Source organism: Hirundo rustica, chromosome 10 (assembly GCF_015227805.2).
Source record: "Hirundo rustica isolate bHirRus1 chromosome 10, bHirRus1.pri.v3, whole genome shotgun sequence".
In the NCBI taxonomy this organism is placed as follows: domain Eukaryota; kingdom Metazoa; phylum Chordata; class Aves; order Passeriformes; family Hirundinidae; genus Hirundo; species Hirundo rustica.
In genome coordinates this window covers 16,653,270-16,677,886 of record NC_053459.1, presented here as the reverse complement: position 1 = coordinate 16,677,886, position 24,617 = coordinate 16,653,270, and the positions used below count along the sequence as shown (strand labels likewise).

At 49.8% G+C, this 24,617-nt stretch overlaps 2 protein-coding genes across 2 annotated transcripts; one reads left to right on the top strand and one right to left on the bottom strand.

The window, feature by feature from the left end:
• The first annotated feature begins 480 nt into the window (after positions 1-480).
• NPPC (natriuretic peptide C) lies at positions 481-4,277 on the top strand. Its single transcript, XM_040074525.2, has 3 exons — positions 481-675; positions 2,148-2,466; positions 3,878-4,277. The coding sequence occupies exons 1-2, from the start codon at positions 583-585 to the stop codon at positions 2,451-2,453; spliced, it is 399 nt and encodes a 132-aa protein (XP_039930459.1). The 5' UTR covers positions 481-582; the 3' UTR covers positions 2,454-2,466; positions 3,878-4,277.
• A 3,834-nt stretch (positions 4,278-8,111) lies between these two features.
• Positions 8,112-22,675, bottom strand: COPS7B (COP9 signalosome subunit 7B). The gene is made up of 7 exons (XM_040073776.1): positions 22,590-22,675; positions 20,532-20,707; positions 19,306-19,381; positions 17,681-17,769; positions 16,902-17,104; positions 15,571-15,676; positions 8,112-14,294 (listed from the first exon to the last, which is right to left on the bottom strand). Exons 2-7 carry the CDS (start codon positions 20,691-20,693, stop codon positions 14,136-14,138), a joined length of 795 nt encoding a protein of 264 aa, XP_039929710.1. The 5' UTR covers positions 20,694-20,707; positions 22,590-22,675; the 3' UTR covers positions 8,112-14,135.
• Between the last annotated feature and the right edge of the window lie 1,942 nt (positions 22,676-24,617).

Sequence of the window (24,617 nt, the reverse complement as noted above, 5' to 3'; positions counted from 1 at the left end):
CTAGATGTGGGGAAAAAAAAAATAAATAAAGGTGCTTTTTGACTCATCCCTGTCCTTTGGGATGAATCCTGCGCCGGGACCACCCCCCCTGCCTGGCCCGTGTTCTTCCGCGGGAGGTCGGCGGGGCCGTGCGGGGAGCGGAGGGGCCGCGGGGCAGCCGGCGAGGGCAGGGCAGAGAGTTTGCAGCGGGGTCCGGGGGCGTGCGGGGGAGGGCGGGGGCATCGAGCCAAATGGCCCCCTCTTTCCCTTTCGGGTCTCCGGCTCCCCGAGCTGGTCGCCTTGTGTCATTTGTTACTGCCGGGGGAGAGGGGATACCACCACCCCCCACTTTGAATTCCTGCTATTGTGGAGTGCAGACCGGGTTGGACCTGGGTATTTAGATGACATCACCGAGCAGGTTGGGTTATAAAATGAATGAAGCAGAAAGCAGCCCAAGTTCACTAGCTCGGCACTTCGCGGGCGGCAGGAGGGACCTCGGGGCTCCGCTCTGAACTTTGACTCCCGCCGGTCCCGTCCTCTCCCCGGGGCTGCCCTCGGCTCCCCGCTGCCCCCCCCGACCCCCCTCCCGCTCGGCCCCGCAGGATGCAGATCTCACCCTTGCTGGCTGGTGGACTTTTACTCGCGCTGCTCTCCGTCAGGCTGGAGGCGAAGCCGGCGTCTCAGCTCCCACAGAAGGTACGGCTGGAGCTTTCTCCGGCTCTTCCTCCTCTCCCGGTCCCGCTCAGAGTCCTAACGGCGCAGGGGGAGTCGTGGGGTGACTGTGGGGTGCCAGATTCAACGCAAAGAGGGGTTCTTCTCTCCGCATGGGCCGTCTGACTGCAAGGGGGACTCCCGGCTTCTGCAGGCTGTCCCGAACGTCCGGAGACATCAGCCGCAAGCCAGAGGCTGGAATGGGACGCGGTGTGCCCCGTAGCCCGCGGGACCGGGGCAGGGGAGGGTGGCAGTCTGCTGCTCCCCGGAGTCACCCTGGGGACCCCTCTGTGCCCCGCACAGGGGAGGGGGAGCAGAGGCGGAGCGGGGCAGGCGGCAGGTGCACGGTGGGACAGGGGGCGAGAGCAGAGCCCTCCGGGAACTCCGGAGCAAACAGGCCGGGCGGGGGCACGGAGGGGGCCGGGCGGGGGCACGGAGGGGGCCGGGCGGGGGCACGGAGGGGACCGGGCAGGAGCACGGAGGGGGCCGCCACCTCCCCGCGTGTCCCATGGGGAAGGGGCACCCCAAAGGAGAGTGTCCCAGGGACCCGGTTGTGCCGAGATGCTGAAGAGGAGGGATGTGCCCGAGGCCGCCGACGCTGGGTGGCACTGCCCCAAGGTCTGGGCATAGAGTCGGGGACACGGTCTGAGGAGTGCCCCGGGACAGCGGCGGCATAGGAGTGGTGGTGTCTCTAAGGCACTGGGGTGCGGGCTGAGGAAAAAGTGTTGATACAGGGGGTTGTTGGGAAAATGAATGAGGATGAACATTTCCAGGGCTTGGTGGGCAGCAGCTCCGAGCGGGGAGAGAGATAGAAGCCTGGGAGATGGGGGCACAGAAAGGAAGGAGGTGTGTCCCTCTAATTGTGGGTCAGAATTGGAGGATTGGGAGGACACAGAGAGCATTAACTAGGGGAGGGAGCAGCAGGGAGGAGGAATCCTGATCTCCCCACCACTGCTGGGGACACTCTGCAAGGGAGGGGTGCAGGGGGAGCTGTGGGGCAGGACTTCTCCCCATAATCTGACGAGGTCTGTAAACTGGTGAGGGATGCAATGACCGAAGGGATCAGAAAGGAAAGGAACTACCAGTTTACAGGCCCCTTCAGATTCTGGGTGAGGGGGAGGACGGGACGACAGGATAGTGACAGCAGCACGGCTGAGGGATGCAGCACCATCAGCTCTTTGGAGAGGCGGTGTGGAAATGCAGTGATCAGGGCAGGAAGACAACGCTATGCTGTGGATCAGGGGGATGCTCTGACCCCAGGGAAGGGAGCATAGATTTAGGGAGGGGGGAAGATGCCCTGGGCACAGCCGCGGCGCGATGGACCGCGCTGCCGGGCACGGACCCAATGCCATCGCAGAGGGGATACACTGACCCCTCTGCGCGTCCCTTACGGGGGGTCCCCAACACTAAAGGGGATCGCTGGGGACGGCGGCGCTCTGACCCTCTCCTCCCCACAGGCCTCCCGCGGGTCGGCAGCGGCGGCGGCAGCGGCGGCAGCAGCGGGTCCGCCCGAGGCGGCGGAGCGGGACAAGGAGCGGGACAAGGAGCGGGACAAGGAGCGCAGCGGCGGCGGCGGCGGCGGCTCGGGCCCGCGGGAGGCGCGGGAGGCGCGGGCTGAGGCGCGGCCGCGGGCGGGCTGGACGCGGCTGCTGCAGGACCCGCCGGGCCGCCGCCACAAGGGCCTCCACAAGAAGGGCCTGGGCAAGGGCTGCTTCGGGCTCAAGCTGGATCGCATCGGCGCCATGAGCGGCCTCGGATGCTGAGGGACCTCTGGCGGTGAGTGCGCGGCCGGGCCGGGATGGGGCCGGGATGGGGCCGGGATGGGGCCGGGATGGGGCCGCGCTCCGGTTCCGCGGGGCGTGCGGAAGATGCGCTGCCCTGAGAACGCGAGATGCCAGCGGCCCGGACTGCAGGTGTTCATCCCGCTGAGCCTCGCAACCCCCGGCTTTGCTGGCGGGCAAAGAGGAGGACCCCAAAGTTGGCCTTATTACATTCCCGCCTGGAATGCACCGGCCCTGCTGCTGCTTTGCCCTGCAGAAGGGTCAGAGACCCCAGCTGCTCCCGCAGCAGGTCAAACTGGATTCCCCCTAAGCTGAGCTAGACCCGTAGGCTCCGGGGAGGATGCAGGAGGAGCTCCGGTGCAGCCACATGTTCCCAGTTGCCCCCTGTGCTTGACACACTTAGGTGACCTGTGGATAGGTGTTAGGAGGGCAGGGTACCCCCTGTGTGCCTGCAGTTGGAGAGTTAGTGAAGCTCCTGTCTCAGCCATGCACCAGTGCTTTTAATTTAAGGAAAAACAATACATAAGTTCCTTGGGTGTCTTCTAGGTGTGGTGACAGCCCCGAGTAGCACTTTCCTAACTGCAGCTTTGTATTTGAGCAAGTTATGGGAAGCTGGGAGAAGATCTTCCCACGGTGCTTCATAAGCCACTGCGTAGCAACCAATGGGCAAAGGAGTGTCTCTTCCCCAGTGATGGGTTTGGGAAAACATGGCAGTGCCTCCCCTGCCAGGTGTCCCTGCAGGAGCTGGGGACAGTGAGGCACCGTTGTGGCCTGGCCCTGCCAGCAGGACACACACAGTTGAACTCACACTTTGGGAAGAACTTACCAGTGCAGCCCGGGCCACTTGTTCTTCTTCCATGGCACAGCACTGCCCCACTGACAGGGATATGCCCACCCTGCAGTAACAAAACTGGGCACAGAGAGGACTGGATCCAGCATCCTGCTGCTCTGCAGAGCGATGGGAATAGCACAACCCAAAGGATGCCAGTGCTGGTCTATGGCCTGTCCTGGAGGGATGGGTGCTGTTTTTCTTCTCCCTCATTTAGAGATTCCTCAATATTGCCAAGTATTGCCCGCTCAGGGCTCCAAGAGGAACACACGTACCCCATGTAGGCAGGTCACACCCATTCTCATTAAACCCATCAGAAGAAGAAAAAAACTCCAATAAACACAAGGGCAGGAGGAGCAGCCGCTTCCCTCAGCCTCTGCCCTGAACACCAGTCAGAAAGCAAAGGGTGAATTTCTTCCTTGCTTTAGCACAAGCAAAAAGCTCAGGGACGGCTTCTGCCGAGTCCAGCATCCCCCAGCTGCAGGCTAGGGTTACTCTGGCAGGGGTTTTGGCTGGGGATTGGTAAGGGGTGCTGCATGGCAAGTACTAATGGGCACTTTGTTCTCTTTCCTTGCAGGGCTTTGAATCCGTAGTCCACTTTTTCCTACCACGCGCGGCCAGGCACGGCCATCCCCCAGGCAACACCTAGAGAAGCAGAGACCCCCTTGGAATGGACAAAAGATGTGGCTGTGTTTTTCTTTTTGGTACGAGGAGTCATGGCACCAACTGTTTTGGTTTTGTTATTTTTTTAACAAGTGCTCTCTATCTTATATATATTATATATACAAACACTCACCGAGACAAGGGACAGTGCTTTTCCAAGAGACTGATGAAGCCAGCTGTATAACGTTGCTGTTTGTAAATTCATGTCATGCATAAATGTATTTATGTTGTAAAGCTATTTATATATTGTTTATAAAGAGATATTTATAAAAAAATTATTTATGTAACTAAATGAAAAGTCAAGCATTGTAACATTTTTTGTCTTAAGTAGTTGAAAAACTTTAAAAAAAAATCATTCCGTGTGGCATTTTGTAACCTGTCTTTATTTATCAAATTCACATACAATTTAAATGTTGGGTTGATTGATTTTAACTGAGCTAAAGAAGAAATTGTTCAGATGTTTTAGAAAAGTCAGGAGCGAGAGAAAGGGCAGTTGATATTTTAAGCTTTGATCCCATACGCACAAGTAAACTTGTGCCCAATCCTGTGATGCTCTGATGGACTGAATCCTGCCCAGCGCTGCAAGACTCTGCAGACCCCATCTGAGCTCCCTGCGAGAGCACACGGCCTCGGGCAGCACATCCACGCCCAGGTTCCAAATGGCACCCGTGGAAATGAGCCCACCATGGTTAACAGCCGAGCCCTGGATGGACAGCAGTGTGACAAGGGCAGCATCGTGCTTTAACCACTTCTAGTCCAAGCTTCAGCCCATAACCATGGCTCTATCACTGGTGCTGGATGGAGACGCCGTCCCTGCTGACAGCAACAAAGAGCCCATGCTGGATCCGGCCCCCGGCTGCGCTGGTGGGAGCAGAGCTTTGTGCCGGAGGCGCTGCTATTCCAGGATCCAGAGGCTCACTAAGTGTCTTGTTGATATTCCCACTTGCCAGCCCTTTGCCACTAAGCTGTAAAGTCCCTTCCTCCAGCAGAGATTTATTTAACTGAGCCAGGGACAATACACAGACAGACCAAAATATACTGAGAGCTGCCTGGTGAGGATTCATGGACACAGCTGTTGCTACAGCTTCTTGCTATGTAAAGTGCATGAAATAAATTGTTAAAATGACTGGGAGCTCTAAAGGAAACAGCAAGTGAGGGGGCGGGGAGTGCAGTAAACACACAAACTCCTGCTTGAAGGCTCTTTGGTCTCATTCTTCAAAGAGGCCTTAGAAAAAAAGAGTGGCAGGCACCCAGCCAGCCGTGACAGGAGTCACAAATTATGCCCTGGCCATTGTAGTGGGCTGGGAAACAACGAGCATTATGTTCTGCTGGGCTCTGGTGCCTAGGACAGGGCAAAAAGAAAGTCACCGAGACCCAGAGGCCAAGAGAGCCTTTTCCTTAGCAACCACCAGGAAACCATAGAAACCTCCAGCCAGACTCACCCCAGCTCTGACAGAACACTGAGTGCACAGAACAAGAGGATTCATCCAGACACCCGACAGCTCAATCATCAGGAGCGCGTAAGGGACGTTTCTGGCCTCCATCAGAGACAGGTACGCACCTCACAGCACCCACAGAGCCCAGATGGACGGGGAGCAGCAGCTGATGGACCACGTAAGATGTTGCCTATGAGGAACAAAATCAAGACCCTGGCAGGGAGGGAGGCAGGATGGGCAAGTGGCAGCTCCTGTAGGGAACGACAACCCGCTGTCAGGGCTCTGTAAGGCAAATACACCTGTGAAGGCCGCTCTTCCAGCTCCACACAATCTTTAGAGGGAAGGAGGGGATATATCGGGAGCTCCTAAAGAGATGCCCATTAGAGGGGATTGTCTGCTGTCACCCAGGAAACCAAAAGGACAATAAGGAATCACTTACTGAGCAGACCTTGCACAGCCAGGTCTGAACAGGGGTGTAAGAAGGTGGTGCTGCAGGTCCCATTCAGGGTCCTAGTCCTTGGGCATGAAGCCAGAGTAGTGACCATGACAGAGTGACAAGTTGGGACCAAGGTGGGGACAATTCCCCTCCCAGTTTTGGCTTTTTGCTGCAAGCCAGAGCTGAAATAAAACCACCTGCCTAGTGACAGAGGGGTTGTCCTCAACACAGCAGCAGTGACTCAGTCTCAGGAATTCAATCCACACAATTTGACCACCTAAGCGAGGCAGAACTTGACATAAGGTTGGGAAATAGAAGATCACAGCCTGGGGTCATGTACAGCCTGGATTCCCATTTCTCCTCAGCAGCACTGTCCAAGAGAAAAAGCACAGCCCACAGCATGGGTCCCTTCCGTCCACTGGGCTTCCTGGGAAAGACCAAGCCCAAGGAAAAGGGCAAAGCTGTATGGCAAAAGGCCATTCATTAGCTTGGCAGAGAAGAGCAATCAGAGCTAGAGCTCCTGGTGCAGAGGGAGAGAATATAACAGCTTGGTTCCTCACTTTGCTGCTTCTGGTCTGATCAGGGATAAGCCACCCTGTCCCTCAGGATGCAGATTCCCACCAGCAGGGCAGGAATATCATGCCCATGTGTGGCGGAGCTGATGTGCAAGAGAGAGGGCAGCACTCAGGGGTGAAAGAACACTTGGGAAAACTCAGATCCACTCAGCCCCTCTGTGGCACAACCAGACCAGTGGGTCTAACAGGCAGAGTGGCACTGCTGGCAGAAGTCAGTTCTCAGACCACTGATGAGCACTTTCCTGCTTCACCGGACAAACAAGAATGGGAATCAGAAGTGGCTCATTAGAACACAGCAATCACCCCAAATGGCCACAACTGGGTCTCCCTGACAGGGGCTCAGTAGAAAACAAGGGCAGCAAGAAAGGGGGGGCCACAGGAATCTAATTAAGAGGCAAGGAGGAATCTTGTGCAGCAAAACCAAATTCATCTCGCATCACTGTCTGCCCTGTGTGCCAGCTAGGGGATCTTCACAACATGCCATGAAAGAATCCATGGGCAGCCCTGAAAAATTCCCCTGCTACATCCCAGCCCAGACAGCGTAAGTGAACAAGTTGCTCTGGATGTAAGGTGCAGCCTCAGGAGGTGGCATCTAATATCTCAACCACAGTCTCAGACAATGGCCTTTAGCAGAGGTGTGTACAGACACCTGGAAGTGAGGGGAGCAGGAGTTCCAGGGTCCCCTGCCCATACTCAGATCAAATTAGCACTCACGGGACCTACACATTTCCTGAGCAGTAGCCAATTCAGCTTCCAAATGGGAACACTTGGGACATGAGGTAAGAACAGCCTTGATTTCTCCTCTCCAGGAGCAATTCCTAGCAGGAATAAAGCCATAGGCTCCCAGCCTGAAAACGCACCCAGCTTCTACTGAAAAAGGACAAAGAGCTTCCTCCAGTGCTGTAGTACAAGTGCCTGGCAAAGCCCAAACAGGCTGGAGCAGACCTTGGAGCACTCACGACAGGGACACTGTTGCCTTCTAATGTGTGGGAAACCAGTTCTGCTCCCCCAGCCCCTATTGCATGTTTTTCCCTGGTACCATTCATGCAACTCTTCCCAGGTACTCATTGCTAAAGGGTTACAAAGCCCAGCTCAGGTGACAGCAAATCCCAAAACAATGAAGAAAAAGAGAAGCCCAGAGTCCCAGAGCAGAAGAGCAAAGGAATTCTCCATCTGGAAAGGGACTTAAGTCATGGAGCAGGGACTGCCAGGGGCAGCAACACGCACGCCCCTGCCACTTGCTCCAGGACTTCTCCAAGCATGGGCTGCTTCCCTCCGAATGCAGAAGAACAAAGGGAAGGGATCACAGGGCAACTTCCAGAGGGAGCCTGCACCTGATACAAGCGTGAGTTAAAAACAAGAAGGGAATTGAATTTGGGCCCCTTACTGTCAGTCAGCAACTAACCTTGTCAGGAGGGATGGCAGCACTAACCGAATCAGGCAATTCATTAGGTTGGGGCACGCAGCAAAAGCCCACGCTCTCTGGAGCAGAACTACAGTGAAAATCCAGCGTAATGAGTTGCAAACTGCCTTTGTAAATGACACTTCTGCAGCAACTCTGGCAGGATGGGAAAAGAGCTAATAGGAAAATCATTAGGTAGCATCCCTTTGATATTGTTGAAAACTGCACAGGCTATTTTTCCTACCCCCTCCATAATTAACCTGGTATATTACCCATAATACTCCAGGCTGATAGTCCCACAATGGACCACCTTATCTGCATTGGGGGAAAAGAAGGGCATGCTACTTAAAAGGAAGAGAACTTCTGGAAAAGCTTAAAAGGTTTAAGACTTCCCCCCTACCGCACACGCACATCTTCTTCAACTCCATCAGCAGCCAACCCCTCCCCAGCCAGGAGACCAAACCCCTTTGACAGTCAGCAGGCAGCAGCGAGGCTGTCCTGGGAAATGCACCTGCTGAGGAACTGATCTCCCCAAGGTTGCTCTCTGCAACTGCAGCAGAGCTGGAAGAAGACACAGCTCTGTGCTTTGCCCCTTATTTACAACACTGTCCTTGTCCTTGAATTCTTTTATGCTGAACCAGGCTACAGCCTGCGCCTCCTGAGACAGCAGAACAGCCCTGAGGAGCAATGCCTACCCACCTGGCTTGTCTGCCAGCAAGAAGAGGTGTCATCTCAGATGTGAAAGGTCCAGCATCACAGCTGGCAGGTGATCCTGAAGGAGCTGGTGCTCTCTAACAGCTGCAAAGGTGACAATGAAACACCGAGACGTTATTTACTGCATCAGCACAGAGCAGCCTTAGGACCGTGCTAATCATGAGACAGTGAGTGAAACATGAGGGCTGGTGAGATAAACAGCCTCTTTGGGAAGAGTCTGGAGGGTGAGAGAGCACTGCTTCCAAACCTCATACCCATGAAAATACAGCCTGTGGTCAGACAAACTCCAAATACTCACCAAGAGGCTGATCCCCGATGGAGTGAGGCTTTGCTTACCCACCACAATCAGCTCTTCTGGAAACACAGAGGTATCATGTGTGATCAGGGCATTTCAAAAACACCCTCGTGATACAGGTATTCCAAAGGCTCTTTGGAGATCCGGAGATGTGGAAGTGTGTGCCATTTTCTACTAGAATCAGAGCAAGCAAGCACTACTGGCACAAATTCTTTTGTGCTCTGTGGGGAAATATGTATTTCAGGACTGTTAAATGACCTTATGGACTCCCATTTCTGCCTGGAATTTCCACTGTGTATGTATGCACATTCACTAGAGCAGGCACATCTTTTCTTACCAACAAGAGAAAACTGTGGTCACAGCTACCACACTCAGGCAATTTGCAGTGGGGCATGTCATGAGATGCACACACTGCACAAAGAAGCACCTGTGCCTGTGGATTCATAGACAGGGAGCAAAGTGCTGCTCTGCCCATTCCTTTGCCTGGCTGACCAATGGAAAAGGGAAGTAGCACCACTGGGACGCTGAGAGGCAGCGTCAGCCCAGGCTAGGGGGTAAACACACACTCTTTACAGAGTACAGTCACTCACCTCTGGGAGCTCTGTGGGAGGGCCAAACTTGAGGAACTATCAGCAAAATGTCAACAGTCCCTGAGAGACATGGACCTTCATCATGGAGCAGAATGAAACAATGACATATTCCTAAAAACTCTGCTGAGAAATTCAGTCAGACTGTCAGGCTAAAATTCTGTGTTAAGAATACAAGGTTGAGGTATTGAGGAACTGAGATCTCTCTAAACTTTAATTTACCTTTCTTGATGCCCCTGGGTTACTCTCTCTCAGATTACTCAGAAATATGCTATGCAGACTCAGGTTTTGGTTCCCCTGCATTAGGTCAGGTGTTATGGAGGACTTAGTGGGGTGGAAAAAAAAACAACAGGAAACTCTGTGACCAGGTGCCCGAGATGGGGCTATCTGGGTCTATTGTATTTGTGGGGCAGGCTCTCAGATCTCTCCATTTCCCCATTATTTAGAATAATAAAGAGCAAGGTTGTTTTTCTGCACTGCAGTGTGCAACAGGCTCAGACCAAAAATAACAATTCCCAGCATCAACAGCCCCACAAATGCCCAAGTTTGGACTGTTTTACTGTGCAGGGATGGGCTTTGTATGGTTTCTAGCTTAGCTGAACTCATATAAACCTGTACAGGACTGAAAGTTTAGGAAAAGTCTGGTTTACCCATGTGATTTATGTTCTCATACAGTTATCAAAGATAAGGGCACTGTTTCTCCTGTCTTCCCTGCAATGAGTAAGCAGAAGTCTGCTTCACACATGTGGACCAATGGATTTTGCCCTCATAGGGTAAGAACACTAAAACCAAAAACACCCTCCGAGGTCTGCATCCTTTGACATTCTTTCAGGAACTGAAAGATGTTCAGCAAAATTCACTTTGCAGGGCTGATGGGAAAACGACCATTTCTTTCCACCACTGTCTTCCGTAAGGAACAAAAGCTTCACTTTCCCAACGTCACTCTGGAGAACAGCTCTGCAGATCCTACTCCTGCACACAATCCAGAGGGAGAGCTGCAAGCTGAGAGCAGCTCCACAAAGCATCCATGGGATTTCCTAAGTCTGACTGCAGAACAGGTCTCAAATCTGAAGACAGAAGGATCTGTCAGCATCACTGATTTTTGCTCCTGCTCTCAACACAAGAGTAAGTTAGCTTTCAACTTAGCTAAAAAGGTGAGGAGGGAAGTAAGAGATTTCAATCCAGAACTTTTTTTAATCTTTTCTGTTAAAGACTGACATCAGCACTGCTTTATCATGTTCCAGAATTGCCTGATGTTAGCTGGTATGAACTGAGTCTCGGCAGGAATGCCAGGGACATTTGTTAGCATGAGGCACAGCTTTAGGGCTAGGGCAGCCTACCAGCACTGCAATCAGCTGAGATCCTCTCTTCTATTTTCCAGCTCAGTGCTCAATTCCATATTAAACAAGCACTAGTACAAGTGGAGCTGCAGAACACAAAGCTAGACAATAAAGCCCAGAAGAGCAGAGGGAAGGCAGTTTCCACCCACTTTCTCTCCCTCTGGGTGGAAAAGGCAAACAGAAGTTCAATAGCACAAAGTCTGTCCTGCTGCAATCTTGGAGCAAGCTGCAGCTGGAGCATCCCATCACTGCCATAAACCAAAGCAGGGCAGGATGCTCACCCTGCACCAGGCAGCAGCCTCCAGCAGTGCTCAGACAAGCTGTGTTAGCTGCCTCCAGCAGGCACAGGCAATCCATGGGAGCGTGCATCACATCTGCCTCTGCTCCCACCTCCCTCTCATCCCCATAGCAGTTCACCTCCCTGGGCACTCCCCACTCAAAACTGCCCGCAATTCAGCCCCTAATTCACATAACTCTGCTCTGAGCTGCTGCCCTTCCTGTAGTCACAGGGCGTCAACGCAGTCTTTATCCATTGTCCGTCTCAAACAGCACAGCACCTCCTGCATCCTTGCCTGTTAACAACTCTGCCTTCTGCTTCATTCCTGGAATAGCTTCTAACTCTTTCCTTCAAGCCAGATTCATTAACCAGCTGCTGCAGAGCTGTTTGCCTCCCCCAGGTACTCTGTGCATGTCATTTGTTAATGACTCATCTCAGCCCGGGCTCATTGCAGACGCCCCCCTCCTTTTGCAGCACCAAGCCCTTCACTGGCACACCAGGAAAGCCCAACACACAAACAGCTCCATCTCCTGCAATACCCCAGTCCCCTCTCTGTTCTCCATTCTCTGTTCACCATCAGACACGGGACAGCTTTTTATTCAAAGTGCTATTTCTTCCCTTGCTGCTTTGCTGATCAAAGGCAATGCGAACCAAAGCGTAAATAAGATCCTCACCCCCAGCCAGGCTTTGAGAACAGTAAAAAGATAAGAACAAACTCAAAAACTTCCAACCACTAAAGAAGCTTCAGCAAACTAATGTGACTTCTGTAACCGGCAGGGGATAAACGCCAAGGATGCCAAACTTACGTCTTCCCCAGCAGACTGTGGTTGATGAGGAGCTAAAATGATTCCCAAAGGCATTTGTATTCCTCCTGCCACTTTGCAGGACTGATATTAAAAATGGGAAGAGGACCATAGAGCCTCTCCTCACTAGTGAAATCCAGTGAGGAACTGGATGACCAGCACATTGCAGCTGTCCATGCAGCAAGCAAGAAACAGACCCAGTCCATCTCCATCACACAAATTTGGGAACACAAGGTCCACCCGCACCTCCTGAGAAGCTGTCAGCTGAACACCGCGAGAAACTGAAACAGGAGCTAATACTGCCACTGCTTGGGAAACAGCTCCCTTGAGTTACTGGTGAGGGTTTCGTGCTCTGGGCTTATCCACTTAACATCCTTGTTGCATTTCTAGGGGGAGAGAGAGCTGGTAAAGAATCAGAAGCCTGACCAGAATCAGAAGTTTCTGGGACTTGGCCCACAGGAAGTTGGCGGGAGGATATTTAGATCTTCCTCTCCAGATTAAAAGCTGGTGTGCCTGCACTGCAGGTGAAGGAAAGGAGAGGATTTACTTTCACAAGTAAGCCTGCAGTCCTGTGACTGAGGACTGCAAACACGCAGATGGCAAAGAGTCCTGGTCGCAATAAGAGGAAGGCACATGCATTGCACAAGCAAATGCAGGTGACAGCTGGCTGTAGGACTGAAGCATTGTCACAGTCCTCTGCTTAAACAGCTCCCCTGCCTGCTCAGGGAAAGAGCTTCTCTTTACAGAAGTGAAATGCAGGGGCCAAACTACAAAGCAGCACTCTGCTAGACGCAAAGGAACTGAGTGGCCTAAGAACACAACTACAAACCTTCCACAACCAGGTACCAAAGCTGTTTAGGCTCAGGACATGGGGATCAGCTACCAGATCCTTCTCCACAAATCTGGACAAAGATGAACTACTGACAAAACATGAAGAAGCTTCCCTGTCTCCCCGATGCATCAGGGAAATCAGTCAGACCTTGGGTCAGCATACACCAAGAATCAAATAAATGCTCAAGTGAACAAGTGCCATTGCACAATGAGCCTAAAACAGCCTCAAAGTCAAGACTCCAGACTCTGACATTAAATCAGCATTTTTAATTTTTTTTTTAAAATGTGTTTTTTTATGAATTGCTGTTCCAATGCTTCCCCCTTAAAAAAAACCCCACACCTTGCCAAACTAGGTGCAAATCACCTGAAGTTAGTTTGTAACAAAAAAAAAAAAAAAAAAAAAAAAAACAAACAAAAAAAAAAACCAAAAGCTGAAATGCTTTAGAATCACAACAATGTACAAAAAAGAAAAAAAAAAAAAAAAAAGAGAGGAAAATACAACCTGAAAGTGTTCAAAATTCAGAAAGACTAGTCAAGTCCATTGCTTCAGCAAGGGGATGCTGCTGCGACCCCTGCCAGTGGGTCCTGGGCCACCAGCCTGCCTCGATGCCAAACAGGCTCCTCTCCCACTGTTGCCAGCATCCAAGGAAGAGTGAATGCATTACCCTTTGAAGGTATCAATGGGGGAAACAACTCACAAGCAGCTCTGGGAGGTCACATCACGTTCAGGAGGAATAGTCTCTAGCATGCCCCTAACCACCTGCAAGGTCTGTGTGAAAGAGCATCCTGCTTCCTCCTTATTGTACTGATGCCTCAGAGATGCACAACAGTGCTTTGAATCTGTGAGAGATTAAAGGGCTTAGTAAGGGCAGTAAACAGCCAGTTAAGTAAACAGCCCAGCACTGGAACTCATCTTCACAGAGCGAGGTAGTGTGAATTTCACCCCAGTTTAAAATAGACAGGGGTAGCAGAAAGGCTGAAGACTTCCATGTAAAGCAGTCCCTGGCCTAGAAACCTTCCTGTGCTCCCTCTGGGAATAAAAAGATCTGTGTTGATGGCTTCCTCGCTCCCAGCCTGGCTTTGGTAGCCACACTTCAACCCTGGTATTCAGATGGTTGCTATAGAAGCTCTCCCATGATCTGATTTAGTACAGCAGCTTCCTCAAGGTTAAGCAGCAATGAACTGGCTGGGAGGGAGCAAAACGGTCCACAGATATTTTGGTTTTTCCCTGCTCCTTTTTGTTAGTTCCTTTCTTTAAAAGTCCCTCTTGACAGGACCAGAACAGGGACACCCAGAAAACTCATGGGAGCTGCACAGTGTAACTTAGCCAGATGCTGCTAACTGGAGCTGTTCAAACAGGGCTTTTACTTGCCAGCCGGGAAGGGACTGGCCCAGAACCCACTGAAAAAGGAGACACAGGCCCTTTTTGCTCCTCCTGTTGTCATTCCTAACCGACTGACATTTGGATGGTATGTTCTAGTGACGGCTGGAGACCAGCCCTTTGACTTTGGACATCTTCTTTGTGGGCTGCCTTTGTTCTGTGTGTGGAGGGCACTCTCGCTCTACCAGCTGCTGCTCCATCTCCTGTGCCGATGACGAGGCTGTAGCTTTTAATGTTTTCTTTATGTTTGTGACCTGGCCAAGAAGAGACAGTGAATCAGCACCTGCTCCTTCCTCCCCTCGCTGCAGACACTCTATTCATAAACATATTGAAAAACCCCAGGAATGCAAAAGTGGAGATTATAAAAAAGACTCTCCCAGCACTAACACGCTCTGCATTTGAGTTAAATAAAGATAATGTTTTATCCTCATTTACAGACAGAGCTGATGGTATTTCCAGTCTGGAACAACTGAGGATTAGGTTTTTAATCCTAAGAGACAATGGTACAATATTGTACCACCCTTCTGTTTGGCTAGAGGGAACTAGCACTGACTTGGTGCAGAAGGGCTATCCTGCCATTCTGTTGGCCAGAAGCAGGAAGGGGAAAGGAGTCAGTGAAAGAAAAATTTACTCTCAGGACAGAACTCAAAAAGGAAAAATGTCATTTGGCCTAGCTGACTACCTAAGACACAGGTATTTGCTAAGAAGCAGGACTGAGATTGGTTTTGTGGGAAGCAGCAGCAATGTTTCTGCTACTCTGGCCGAAAAAAGAGAAATACAGCACTAAGTACCATCCTTCGTCCCCTGGAATTCTGTAGGGCTCACCACAAATACAGTGAGCAAACCTTAAAAAAACCCCAAGGTTTGCGAGTCAGGTGTACCAACTCCAAGCCAAAGGCATCTGGCAAACCAAATGTGCCACGGATGCCGACCAAGCCGCCAAGCAGACGCAAACATCAACCTGCAGGGATGCTAACGCAGTGTCTCGGGAGGCCCATCCACACCTTCCCAGCGGCCGGAGCCCAGGCTCGGGAGCAGCGCCGGGCTGGACCGCGGGCTCGTGCTGCCACCTAACGGCGGGAGCGCGCCAGGGCCCGGCCCGGCTCGGGGCAGCTGCCGCGGGCACCTTCGGCAAAAGCAACTGAGACTCCGCAGAGCTCCAACTACACTTCCAGGTTTAAGTGTTTTTGACTTCCTGCCTGCCTTGTGCGAAGGGAAGAGAGCTGCAATGAAGATCTGTGGTAAAAGCACAGTTTTCCTAACGAATCAATACAGGAAATCACAATTAGTGCAGTCACCTAGCCTAAATTTATAAAAATTTATCAAGAAAAGCTCCTCTCTGCTGGATGCTTGATATTTGTGGTCTTACTAGCACTCAGAAGCAGATGTGTTTTCTTTCTACCCCACACGTGATTTGCATGATTGCTGGTCTTCTTCTGAGAGCTGTGACCATCAACCAGGCTTTACCAGATTATTTCCTTCAGCAAACAAACATCCAACAGCACAGAGGCCTGAGATGACTGTACCCACCTCCATCTCTACCTGCTGCTGAGTTCTGTGGTGGTTCTCTTTGTACTGGTTGGCCCTAAGTACTTGCTGCTCAATTCCTAAAAGAACTGCTTCGCAACCATCGCACCTGCAAGATACAAAGTCAAACAGTGTTTACAAGTTCTCTCTGGAGCAGCTCAATCAAGCAATCTGAAAAGTCATACTCATCTAAAAGTTTAAGAGATTATTAAATTTATACTTCCTGCTTAGAGTTGCAAAAAGCTGGCAAGAAAAAGCTTTGCTGTGTACTTGATGCATTTCTCAGCATTCTCTAGAGAGTCTGTGTTACTCTTACCGTCAGAGAGTAAGTGCAGGTTCAATGCACTTCCATCTTCCTTTTCAGTCAGAATTACAGCTTAAACAGGATGCAACACAGTATTCAAATGTAAATATTTAAAATTAAAGAAAAAAGTAATATTGAGATAATCCTCCTGCCTGTTAAGTGTTCAAATGACAAGAGCACTCAGCACGGAATTCAGAACTGGAGAAGACAAAAAGGGATTTGGCAGTGGGTTCACTGTTACCTTCCGAACAATGCTGCAAGGTCCTGGAAGCTGCCAGAGCCCTCCCACCGTGATGGGACTGAGAGAGTCAGAGCAGAGAAGCAAAAAGCCTGCCCCCTCCACAGCATATCTGCCCAGCAGTTTAATTAGTTTTCACGCACTCATTACTATAGCAACTGTGGACCTGCTATGGGCTCCCCAGTCTATGAGGGAATTTCTTTAAGTGGGAAGGGAATCCTACAAGAAGATGAGAAACAGCTTCCTGGCAAAGGTACAAAGAGATAACACCACAGTACTATAGTTGAAGACAGGCTACATTTGCAGGAACAAAGAGAAGACAAAGCTCCCCGAAACTTCAAACTTGAAGAGACATCTGATCCAGAGCTGTCATTCTCTAGAATTTGCCCACATAATTCTCAACACAGTGAAAAAGGCTGAAAGGTAACAGCTCTGTCTGCATTATCAAGTGTTGCAGCACAAAGGGAAGCAGCTCCCACCACAGAACCATGAGTCCAGTTCAGCACTTCTTTCTGCAAACTCCTCGACTCCTCGCTGGGGTTCTGCCATGTAAAAACTGTGAGAGCAGAAGCTCACAATGTGGTACAGTCTGGCTTGATACATAATACAAATTGAATCCCAGATGGGATCTTGGAAAACTTGCCCAACAGACCCCTTCTCCAAGTGCCAACTTATAGCATAAGGCTCCTGATGAATGGAACATGGCGAAATTGAGCCAGCACTTGAAACTCTGAGGGGAAAACCAGGATGAGCTATGTACAAGGAACAAGGAGGGTGGAGAGATTGCCTCACCATTCCTGGAGTGTTTTGACAATGTTACTGATGTCCTTCTTCTGAATGTCTCTGCCAATACAAAAATCCACCTCTAACACCTGGTTTCGTTGATCCAGCTTCCCTTGGATAATGTCTGTGTAAACTGCTTCAATAATCAGATCTTCCAGCTCCCTCAGATTCCTCATATCCAGGTCCTTCAGCAACACAGAATAGGGAATGCACTAAAAACAGCAAGACCAAGAGTAAGTTAACAGTCCTAGAACCAAAATGAATGGCTAAGTCTCAGAAGGTCGAGACTCAAATATTTGTTGTATCCTACACTTTGACCTGCAGGTGCAGCAGTGACTGATCATGGCAGAACAAATGCTTGCCAGGCTGTGAAATATTCTGACACAACTTTGGTAATTCCTGAAGCTTTGGTATAGCACATTCTAGAAGAAAAAAGGTAAATGGGATTGTAGAAGAAATCAAGAGCGTTGCTTAATTTTCTCTAGAACAAAAAAAATCGGTGTTTTTAAGAATGATTCTCCATCTCCAGCAATGAAAAAAGACACACTAAGTTTCCCAGACCTTCCTGACCAATCTGCACATCAGTTTAGACACCCCTACTCTTCACTCACAGAAGTCCCCCAAGTTAATATCCCAAAGGCACCAGGAGAGAACACTGTACCCTACAGATACTTTCCCTGTACAGGATATTTTTGTGAGTACTCATGCAGTCTGACACAACTTGCTCTGGATACCATTTTCTAAAACAAAACCAAGAGACAACAGCTGTCACACCCCATGCACTTTACCTTCATTCGGGAAGCCAGGCTTACGATGGTCAAGTGTTTCAGCTTGTTTTTCTGAGTCACTGTTAATTCAGGCAGGTTATCTTTGTTTGCTGTTAATATCAAAAAGACAGGATTCAGGACTTTGAAAATTACATAATCCAGGCTGCAGAACTTGAGGATAATTATGCTACACTACACCCTGAAAGACTGAACACGTCCAGCTAACGTGGGTGCTGGCCAGTGAACAGAGCATGCTGCTGCTGCTGCTGTAGAAAAACTGGCACATCCAGGGAGAGAAGGGGAAAAGTTAAGGACAACTTGGCAATTCCATTCTTCTCTGCTTCTTTAGTAATTCTGGTTCTGGAATTAGAAGGTAATTCACAACTCGTGCCCTGACAAAACAGCTGGTCAATGGCTTTGTCTCTACCAAGTAATTCTTATTTCATTAACAAGCTGACAGAAAAAAATCTTCCCCCCTTTTGCTGATCTGGTTGCAAATAAAGATGGTTTTATTCCTCTGAGGAGCTGCAGAATTTCAAATGTAAAATATCAGGCTGAGGAAGAGAGGAGAAATTATTAATCTAGATGGCCACACTGTCACTGTATTATATCTATGAGCTTCATGAATACTTAAAAAGAGAAAGGAAACTGGTAGGTCTCCAAAGCTAAGAAACTCTTTAAAATACCTACTTTAGTGGAAATTAGTGCTTCATGGCCCCTCAAGTTCTCCCATCTATCCCACCTCATCCAATGCCCAACATTTTGACAGTTTTTTCCCCCTTTCTTCACTAGAAAAGGAAGAATGAACTGTACTGACACACTGTGACACAAGAGCCATGGACAGCAAACACATCCTCTAATCAGTTACAGAATACATAAGGCTCATGTTGCTCCACAGACACTGGAATTTCCAGTCCTTGCACTTACAGATGTCACTTCTCCTTACAGGAACTAGATACTCATCCACCACCCTGAGAACCAGCACTATGACAGAATTCTTTGTCACACTCTGTGATGGTCTGGATGAGGCTGCTACCCACAAATGAAGCATTAAATTGTAGCAGAATGGAAGCAAAAGCAACAGAGATAAAAGCACATTTCAACAGATACAAAGATGATTCACACATAGTCTTTCCAAAGCTGTATAAAAGTCATTATTTTGACTGGTATTCTAGCTAAGAAATTATTCATTTTGTTTCAGCAATGCTATCGTGGAATAAAACGTTATCTCACAAACCATATAGGTTTTTATGAATAATGCAGAACAATTTTGTGTAAGTTTTCTGCAGTTTCCATAACGGGTGTCATCTAAATTTCCACAGAGATGTTTGAAATTTCCCTCCACAGAGGTAAATGGCTTGTGAACCCCAATGAATTCTGCTGCAGACCAATTCAACCCAGTGCTGCAGTCCCATCCAAACCAGTAACACACCACAGTCTCTAACCCTTCCTTTCATTTTTAGCAAGTAAAAAGCACACATAACCCAGATCCCCTACGGACAATTCTCCTCCTAAGCAAGTTCTGTTCCTGGATGCTTTCACCCAGCCACCCTACACCAAGCATTTAAGAAAAAAAAGAACTGCCCCTGCCAATCCCAAAGGTCAGCCCAAGTCCCACATTCTGCAAACAGGCAGCAGGCTCTTACCTACATAGTCCCGGTATGTTCCATATGCAAACAGGTTCAGCAGCTGGAAATAAGCAGCATTAGACCCCTCAGCAAGCTGGATGGGGAGAAAAGAAATGTCACATAACATGGGCAACACAAGCTTGATAGGCACCTGCTCCAGAGAATGGTTTAAGTCTGCACAGGACAAGCAACACCCAGAAAAGCAATTATATCCCAAGCTGGACCCTTTCTAAGGCCTCAGGAGCAGGAAATTCCAGCAGTTTTTCAATCAAGATGATACAGCCATTTCTATGCACTGGTACCTAATCCAGCTTGGACTATCAATTGCTTTGTGTGACATTGTGGAAGGTAGAAGAAAAAAGCAAATCTTAACTTCAGCTGACAACCTCCTCTCATCAGATGATAAGCAAGCAGGTAATGGTGATGCTGGTGAGGATCCAGTGAATGCTGGGACAGCTTACCTACAGAGCCACCACAGCTTCAAAGCAAAGCAAGCTGGGACACTGGAACTGGAGTGCATTTGGAGGTAACACCTCTTCTCTTGCCTGCAAACACTTCACTGGAATAACAGTAGCACCAAGCAGTGATTTTTATTGATTGGGTTCTTAATACCATTAGCTGCACACAAATCCAGGAAAAAAACAGTACTTGTGATTTGATGCTGAATAACCATTGAGGCGCTTTTATGTTTATTTAACAGCCTGTTTGGAAAGCCAAACTTGCTCTACACTGTGTTACTCCAGCTGCAGAGACACTCAACTTAAGATTCCTTCATAGTAGTAGAGGCAGGGGCAGGCAAAGCATTCTCAGCAAAAGCTCTGGAACTTACTTTCCACCTTGGTTTGAAATGGTTTGGATTTGGTTACCACCCAGGCCTGATACACTAGACATCTGTTCACAAAGACTTTTGGAGAGTACTGAAGTTCTGCTTTCCAGGACAGTGAAGAAGTAGAAAGGGATTTTTTTCCTTGCTGGCTGGCAAAGTGCCTTCTTAGAATTGCTACTGTGCTGCTGCCAGGTTTTTGCTGTGTTAGCAACTGCCTTAAGGTAGCAAAGCTTTTTATAGGTATTCTTTAACACCTAACACATACAGGCAAAAGCAAGGTCAGTCTCTTATTCAAAAGCACCTCTCAACCCAGGTAAGTTGCACCAGGCCCTCTGGCACAGGCTGCCTGTGGAAACTTCTGAAGACCCCCTATACTGGTACTGCAGAAGGGGCATTAGAACAAAAAATCAACTCTTACCTCTTTGACATTTGTTAACTCCAACAGCTCTCCGAAGACATAAACCCCAGGAGCTTCTAGCACTTGATTTATAAGAGCAGTCAGAGCTGAGCCACTTGTTCCTTTGGCTAGTAAAATGAACTGCTCTAGAAGATTGCAGGACGGCTTCTGTTCTCCTGCCATTCTAGGTTTTCAATCTGTCAGTAAAAGAACATCATATTAACACATCCTTTCTCCTGTGCCGAGTGCTGCCTGTCAGGAGACCAGAAGGTGCTCAGCATAGCAACACTTCAGTGTCAGCAGAGCCACGCTTCTCCTCAGCATTCAGGGGCCAGGCCAGAAACCCAGCAGGTTCAACTGCTGATTTAGCTGGGGAGCAAGAATGACTCCCACAATTTCTAAGCAAAATTTTGGTCTGATCAGTTCCCTAAAATGATCTTCTTTTTGCAGATCCCGTCTTATTGGACAGGAGTTCTGATTTCATGCTGTTTTCAGACTTCTCCTTTTAGTGATGCCAACGTAAAGATGCTTATTGATACACTTGACTTCCTTCTTCTCCTCACACAGCTCCAAACCAGCAACTAACGTAATTCCCTATGAAAGGCTGATGCACTCTGTGTGCCCACACATCCCACCTTTCCTTTGACTCTGGTATTGATACAGTGTGTATCCCTAATTCCTAATTGTATTCCTAATCCCTAATTGTTTTCTGAGCCAAAAAGGAAAAAAGAACTGTGGCCTGTAAGCAGCTCCCCGGTCTGCACTGTACAGTTCAAGTGTTTTGGGTTAACTGAAAAGCTTAACTGATAAAAATACCCTTTCTACAAAGGCTCTATTTAAGTCCCTGTGAAGAGAGGTCTTTGTCTTCAGCTGCTGCCTGACATTTCTGGTGTGCATGTTGTCTCCCGGCACCAACATGTTGCTTTTGAAATGTAAACCACTGTTTATTAACAAGTTCCACAAAATCAGCTGTCTGTTTACAAACAACTAAGACAAAACTTCCCAAGCATGCTATTCAGAAACCAAACAAAGAACTTAGCAGATAAGGGAGGTTTTGTTATGTTTGTATGGGATAATTATCAAGCAGAGGGTATAACCCTGATGAAAACCCAACAGCAGAGAACCCGTCTGGTTCTGTGTGACCCGCATCCACCCTTGAGGGGGGAGCACAGTCATACAGAGGCTTCAGTTTCATCAGGCCTAACCAAATTAAGGCTTGTGAAGGCATCACAGACAGCTTCCTGTATTGGTCAACTTCTAAAAATACACTTTAGTCTATTACACCTGCACGCACAAATGGTCTCAGCTGGAGTGGACGACCTTTCACACTCTCCACACAGAGACATCTCAGCCCCCAACACCTCTGCTGTGCAGCCTGGCTGAACAGCGCCTCAGTTCTGACCGAGAAATCCCTGCACTACAGAACATCCAGTGTGGCTGCCTAACACATCAGTGCTGCTCTCTCTGCTCACAGAGAAGGAACACACAGAGAGGAAAATTTCCTCAGGAGAGAAAATGGGTTGACTGTGCTGGTAATGAGATTCCAATTTCACAGTTCTATTGTCCTCCCTCACAGGTAATCAAACCACACGCTGCTGTATGAGGTTACAAAAGGCTGGCTGGCTTGTATCCGTGCCCTGGTGGGAAAGGAAAGCCAATTCTCTGCTCCTTTCCAAGTAAACGTTCGGACAACTTGCGGTGCTATTGCAATCTGTGTGCACACCCTTATCGCCGGGAATACCACGCTGCCTCCACAACCGACTTAGCCGGGTGAGAAGTGACTGAAATACAGCAGACACTCTAGCGTAACTTGTCCAAAGGCCACAACAACCCAAGCAGGGGGACAAGCCGGGCTTCTCTCGCGCTCAGGCCTTTCTAAGGTAGCTCAGGGAGTTTCAGGGTGGGAAGCGGCCCGCAGACCCTGCAGCAGGAAGGCGGGGGTTTCCCGGCCCTGCCGTTCCCCCCAGACCCCTGGCAGATCCCTCGGGCCTCACCGAGCCCTGCCGCAGAGGGTAATTTACTGGGGGTTCCCCACCGCCGCCCCTGTTCCCCGGAGGAATCTCCCTGTCCCGGCATTACCTCTCCGCTCCCGGCCTCCCGTCCCGCCGCTCCCGGCGCCGAGCCCGCCGCGCCTCAGGCCGCCATGATGGCGGCGCCGGTGTCCGCGCGCGGCTCCTTCCCCTCGGAACGCGCGGGCCGCGCCGAACGTTCCGCCCGATGCCGGGCGGCCGCAGGGACCGGGAACCGCGAGCCGGCATCCCCGGGATACCGGGATGGGGACGGCGGGCTGGGCGTGCTGGCACCCATAGAGCCATGGCCCAGCAGCCCATGGAGCGAACTTCACTCGCTTATGCTGGAACAGCTGCTCCGCTGGGTCCCGAGCAGCTGTTCCATCGCAAGCAAGTAAAATTCTTGCCTCTCTTTTTGGGGATACGAGGTCCCGTGGCAGCATCACAGGGTTTTGCACCCCAAAATAACCCGTGCAAAGGGCTGCTGTTGTAAGGCCACTTCGTTATTAGAAGTGGGGCCCTTATTAGGTTGGATGGTTGCACGGCACGCTGGAACAGACTCCCCAGGGAAATGATCACGGCCCCAAGCCTGGCTGAGCTCAAGGAGTGTTTGGACAAATGATAAACCAAAGGGCAGAGCTCTGGCTGTGACATGGGGGAGCAGGGAGGGATCTGGAAGGGTCAAGATCCTTCCCGGGGCATAGATCAAGAGCCAAAAGATGCTTGAAGGGGTACCAGAAACAAGAGGAAGTTTGTTAACTTGGGGGGTGTTAACCTCCCTAAGGTTTGTGGGCTCATCCATGCCATGTTGTGAATAAAACATGCCTCTGTTAAAAATCCTTCAGCTGAGAGCAAAGTGCTTCTGACTTTCAGTCAGCAAGTCCCTGAAGATCAAATCATGGACCAGCATGGTCAGGAGGGGGAAGCTTTCAAGTAATGACCATCAGAAGCTATTAGGGAAACTGATGGGGCTTAGCTTGTGTCTCAGAGCCATCTACAGCAGGTCCCTAGGGTCCCATCACCCATCAGAGAAGGGGTGTCAGACAAGTGCAGAGATGCAGGTGTTGGAATGCTATTGTGACACTCTGGGCTTCAAAGCAAATTGGATGTAAAGAAACCAGGCTCTGCACAAGGGAACTCAGCCAGGGCTATAACAAGCCAGTCAGTAATTTACTTAAGCCACACTTAGCTCTCATCTGCACATGGGAGGGAGAATTACCTCTTTAATCACATCCTTCCCCACGGTTCCTGTTGTCCTGCAGACACACTGAACAGTTGCCTTGGACAAGCAGTGCGTGGCCTCCTTTTTCCCAACACTCACCAAAGCTCAGATTCCAGGCTGAAGTAGAAATGGAAGTATATGATTGTGAGCTATCTTCCATGGATTGGTTTTGCAACCTTTTGCCTGTGGGTAAAAATCACCTGTTAGCCCCATGTTAAGTCAGGCAGGAGTCCCTGGAGTTTGGAGGACAGTGCCAGCTAAGCTCAGCTTTTGGGATGGATTTTTTTTTTTTTTTTAAGAGGAAAAATATGGGGATGTCCAGCTGTCTCATTCCCTTTTAAACAGCTATTGCAACCTCTTGCTCCACCCACGCAGCTCTCTGTGTGCCAGGAGATGTTAATCCATTTTATCTTTTAATGTTAGCATTATCTCTTGACTCACCCCACCTCTTCCCCCTCTGATTCTGCAGTCCAGGTCCCTTATAGGCAGCACATAATTCACCTTCTCTCTCCTTATTTCCCTGCACTGCCACAGTAATGTCCCCAAGCCATGGGGTCCTGGACCCCCAGACTTTGAGGACACTTGACCTCACCAAGGAGAGGGCCAACAGTGAAAATACTTTTGTGTTTCTTGTATTTTTCCTTCTCTTTCATTACTCACCTGTGCATGCTTCCATGACCATCAATTCATTCTCACTCCCTGCAGCTGCCAGCACACACCTCCAGAGCATGGTGGAGGGGAGCTCCCAGGCCTTACTGAAAAGTTTCCAAACTCTCTGTATTTCCCAGGATCCAGGGACTAAACTGCTTACTGGACTCTCATCTCAGCCAGGCAAGGAGTGATTTGTGGGTAGTTGTAGATGTGAAGTTGTACAAC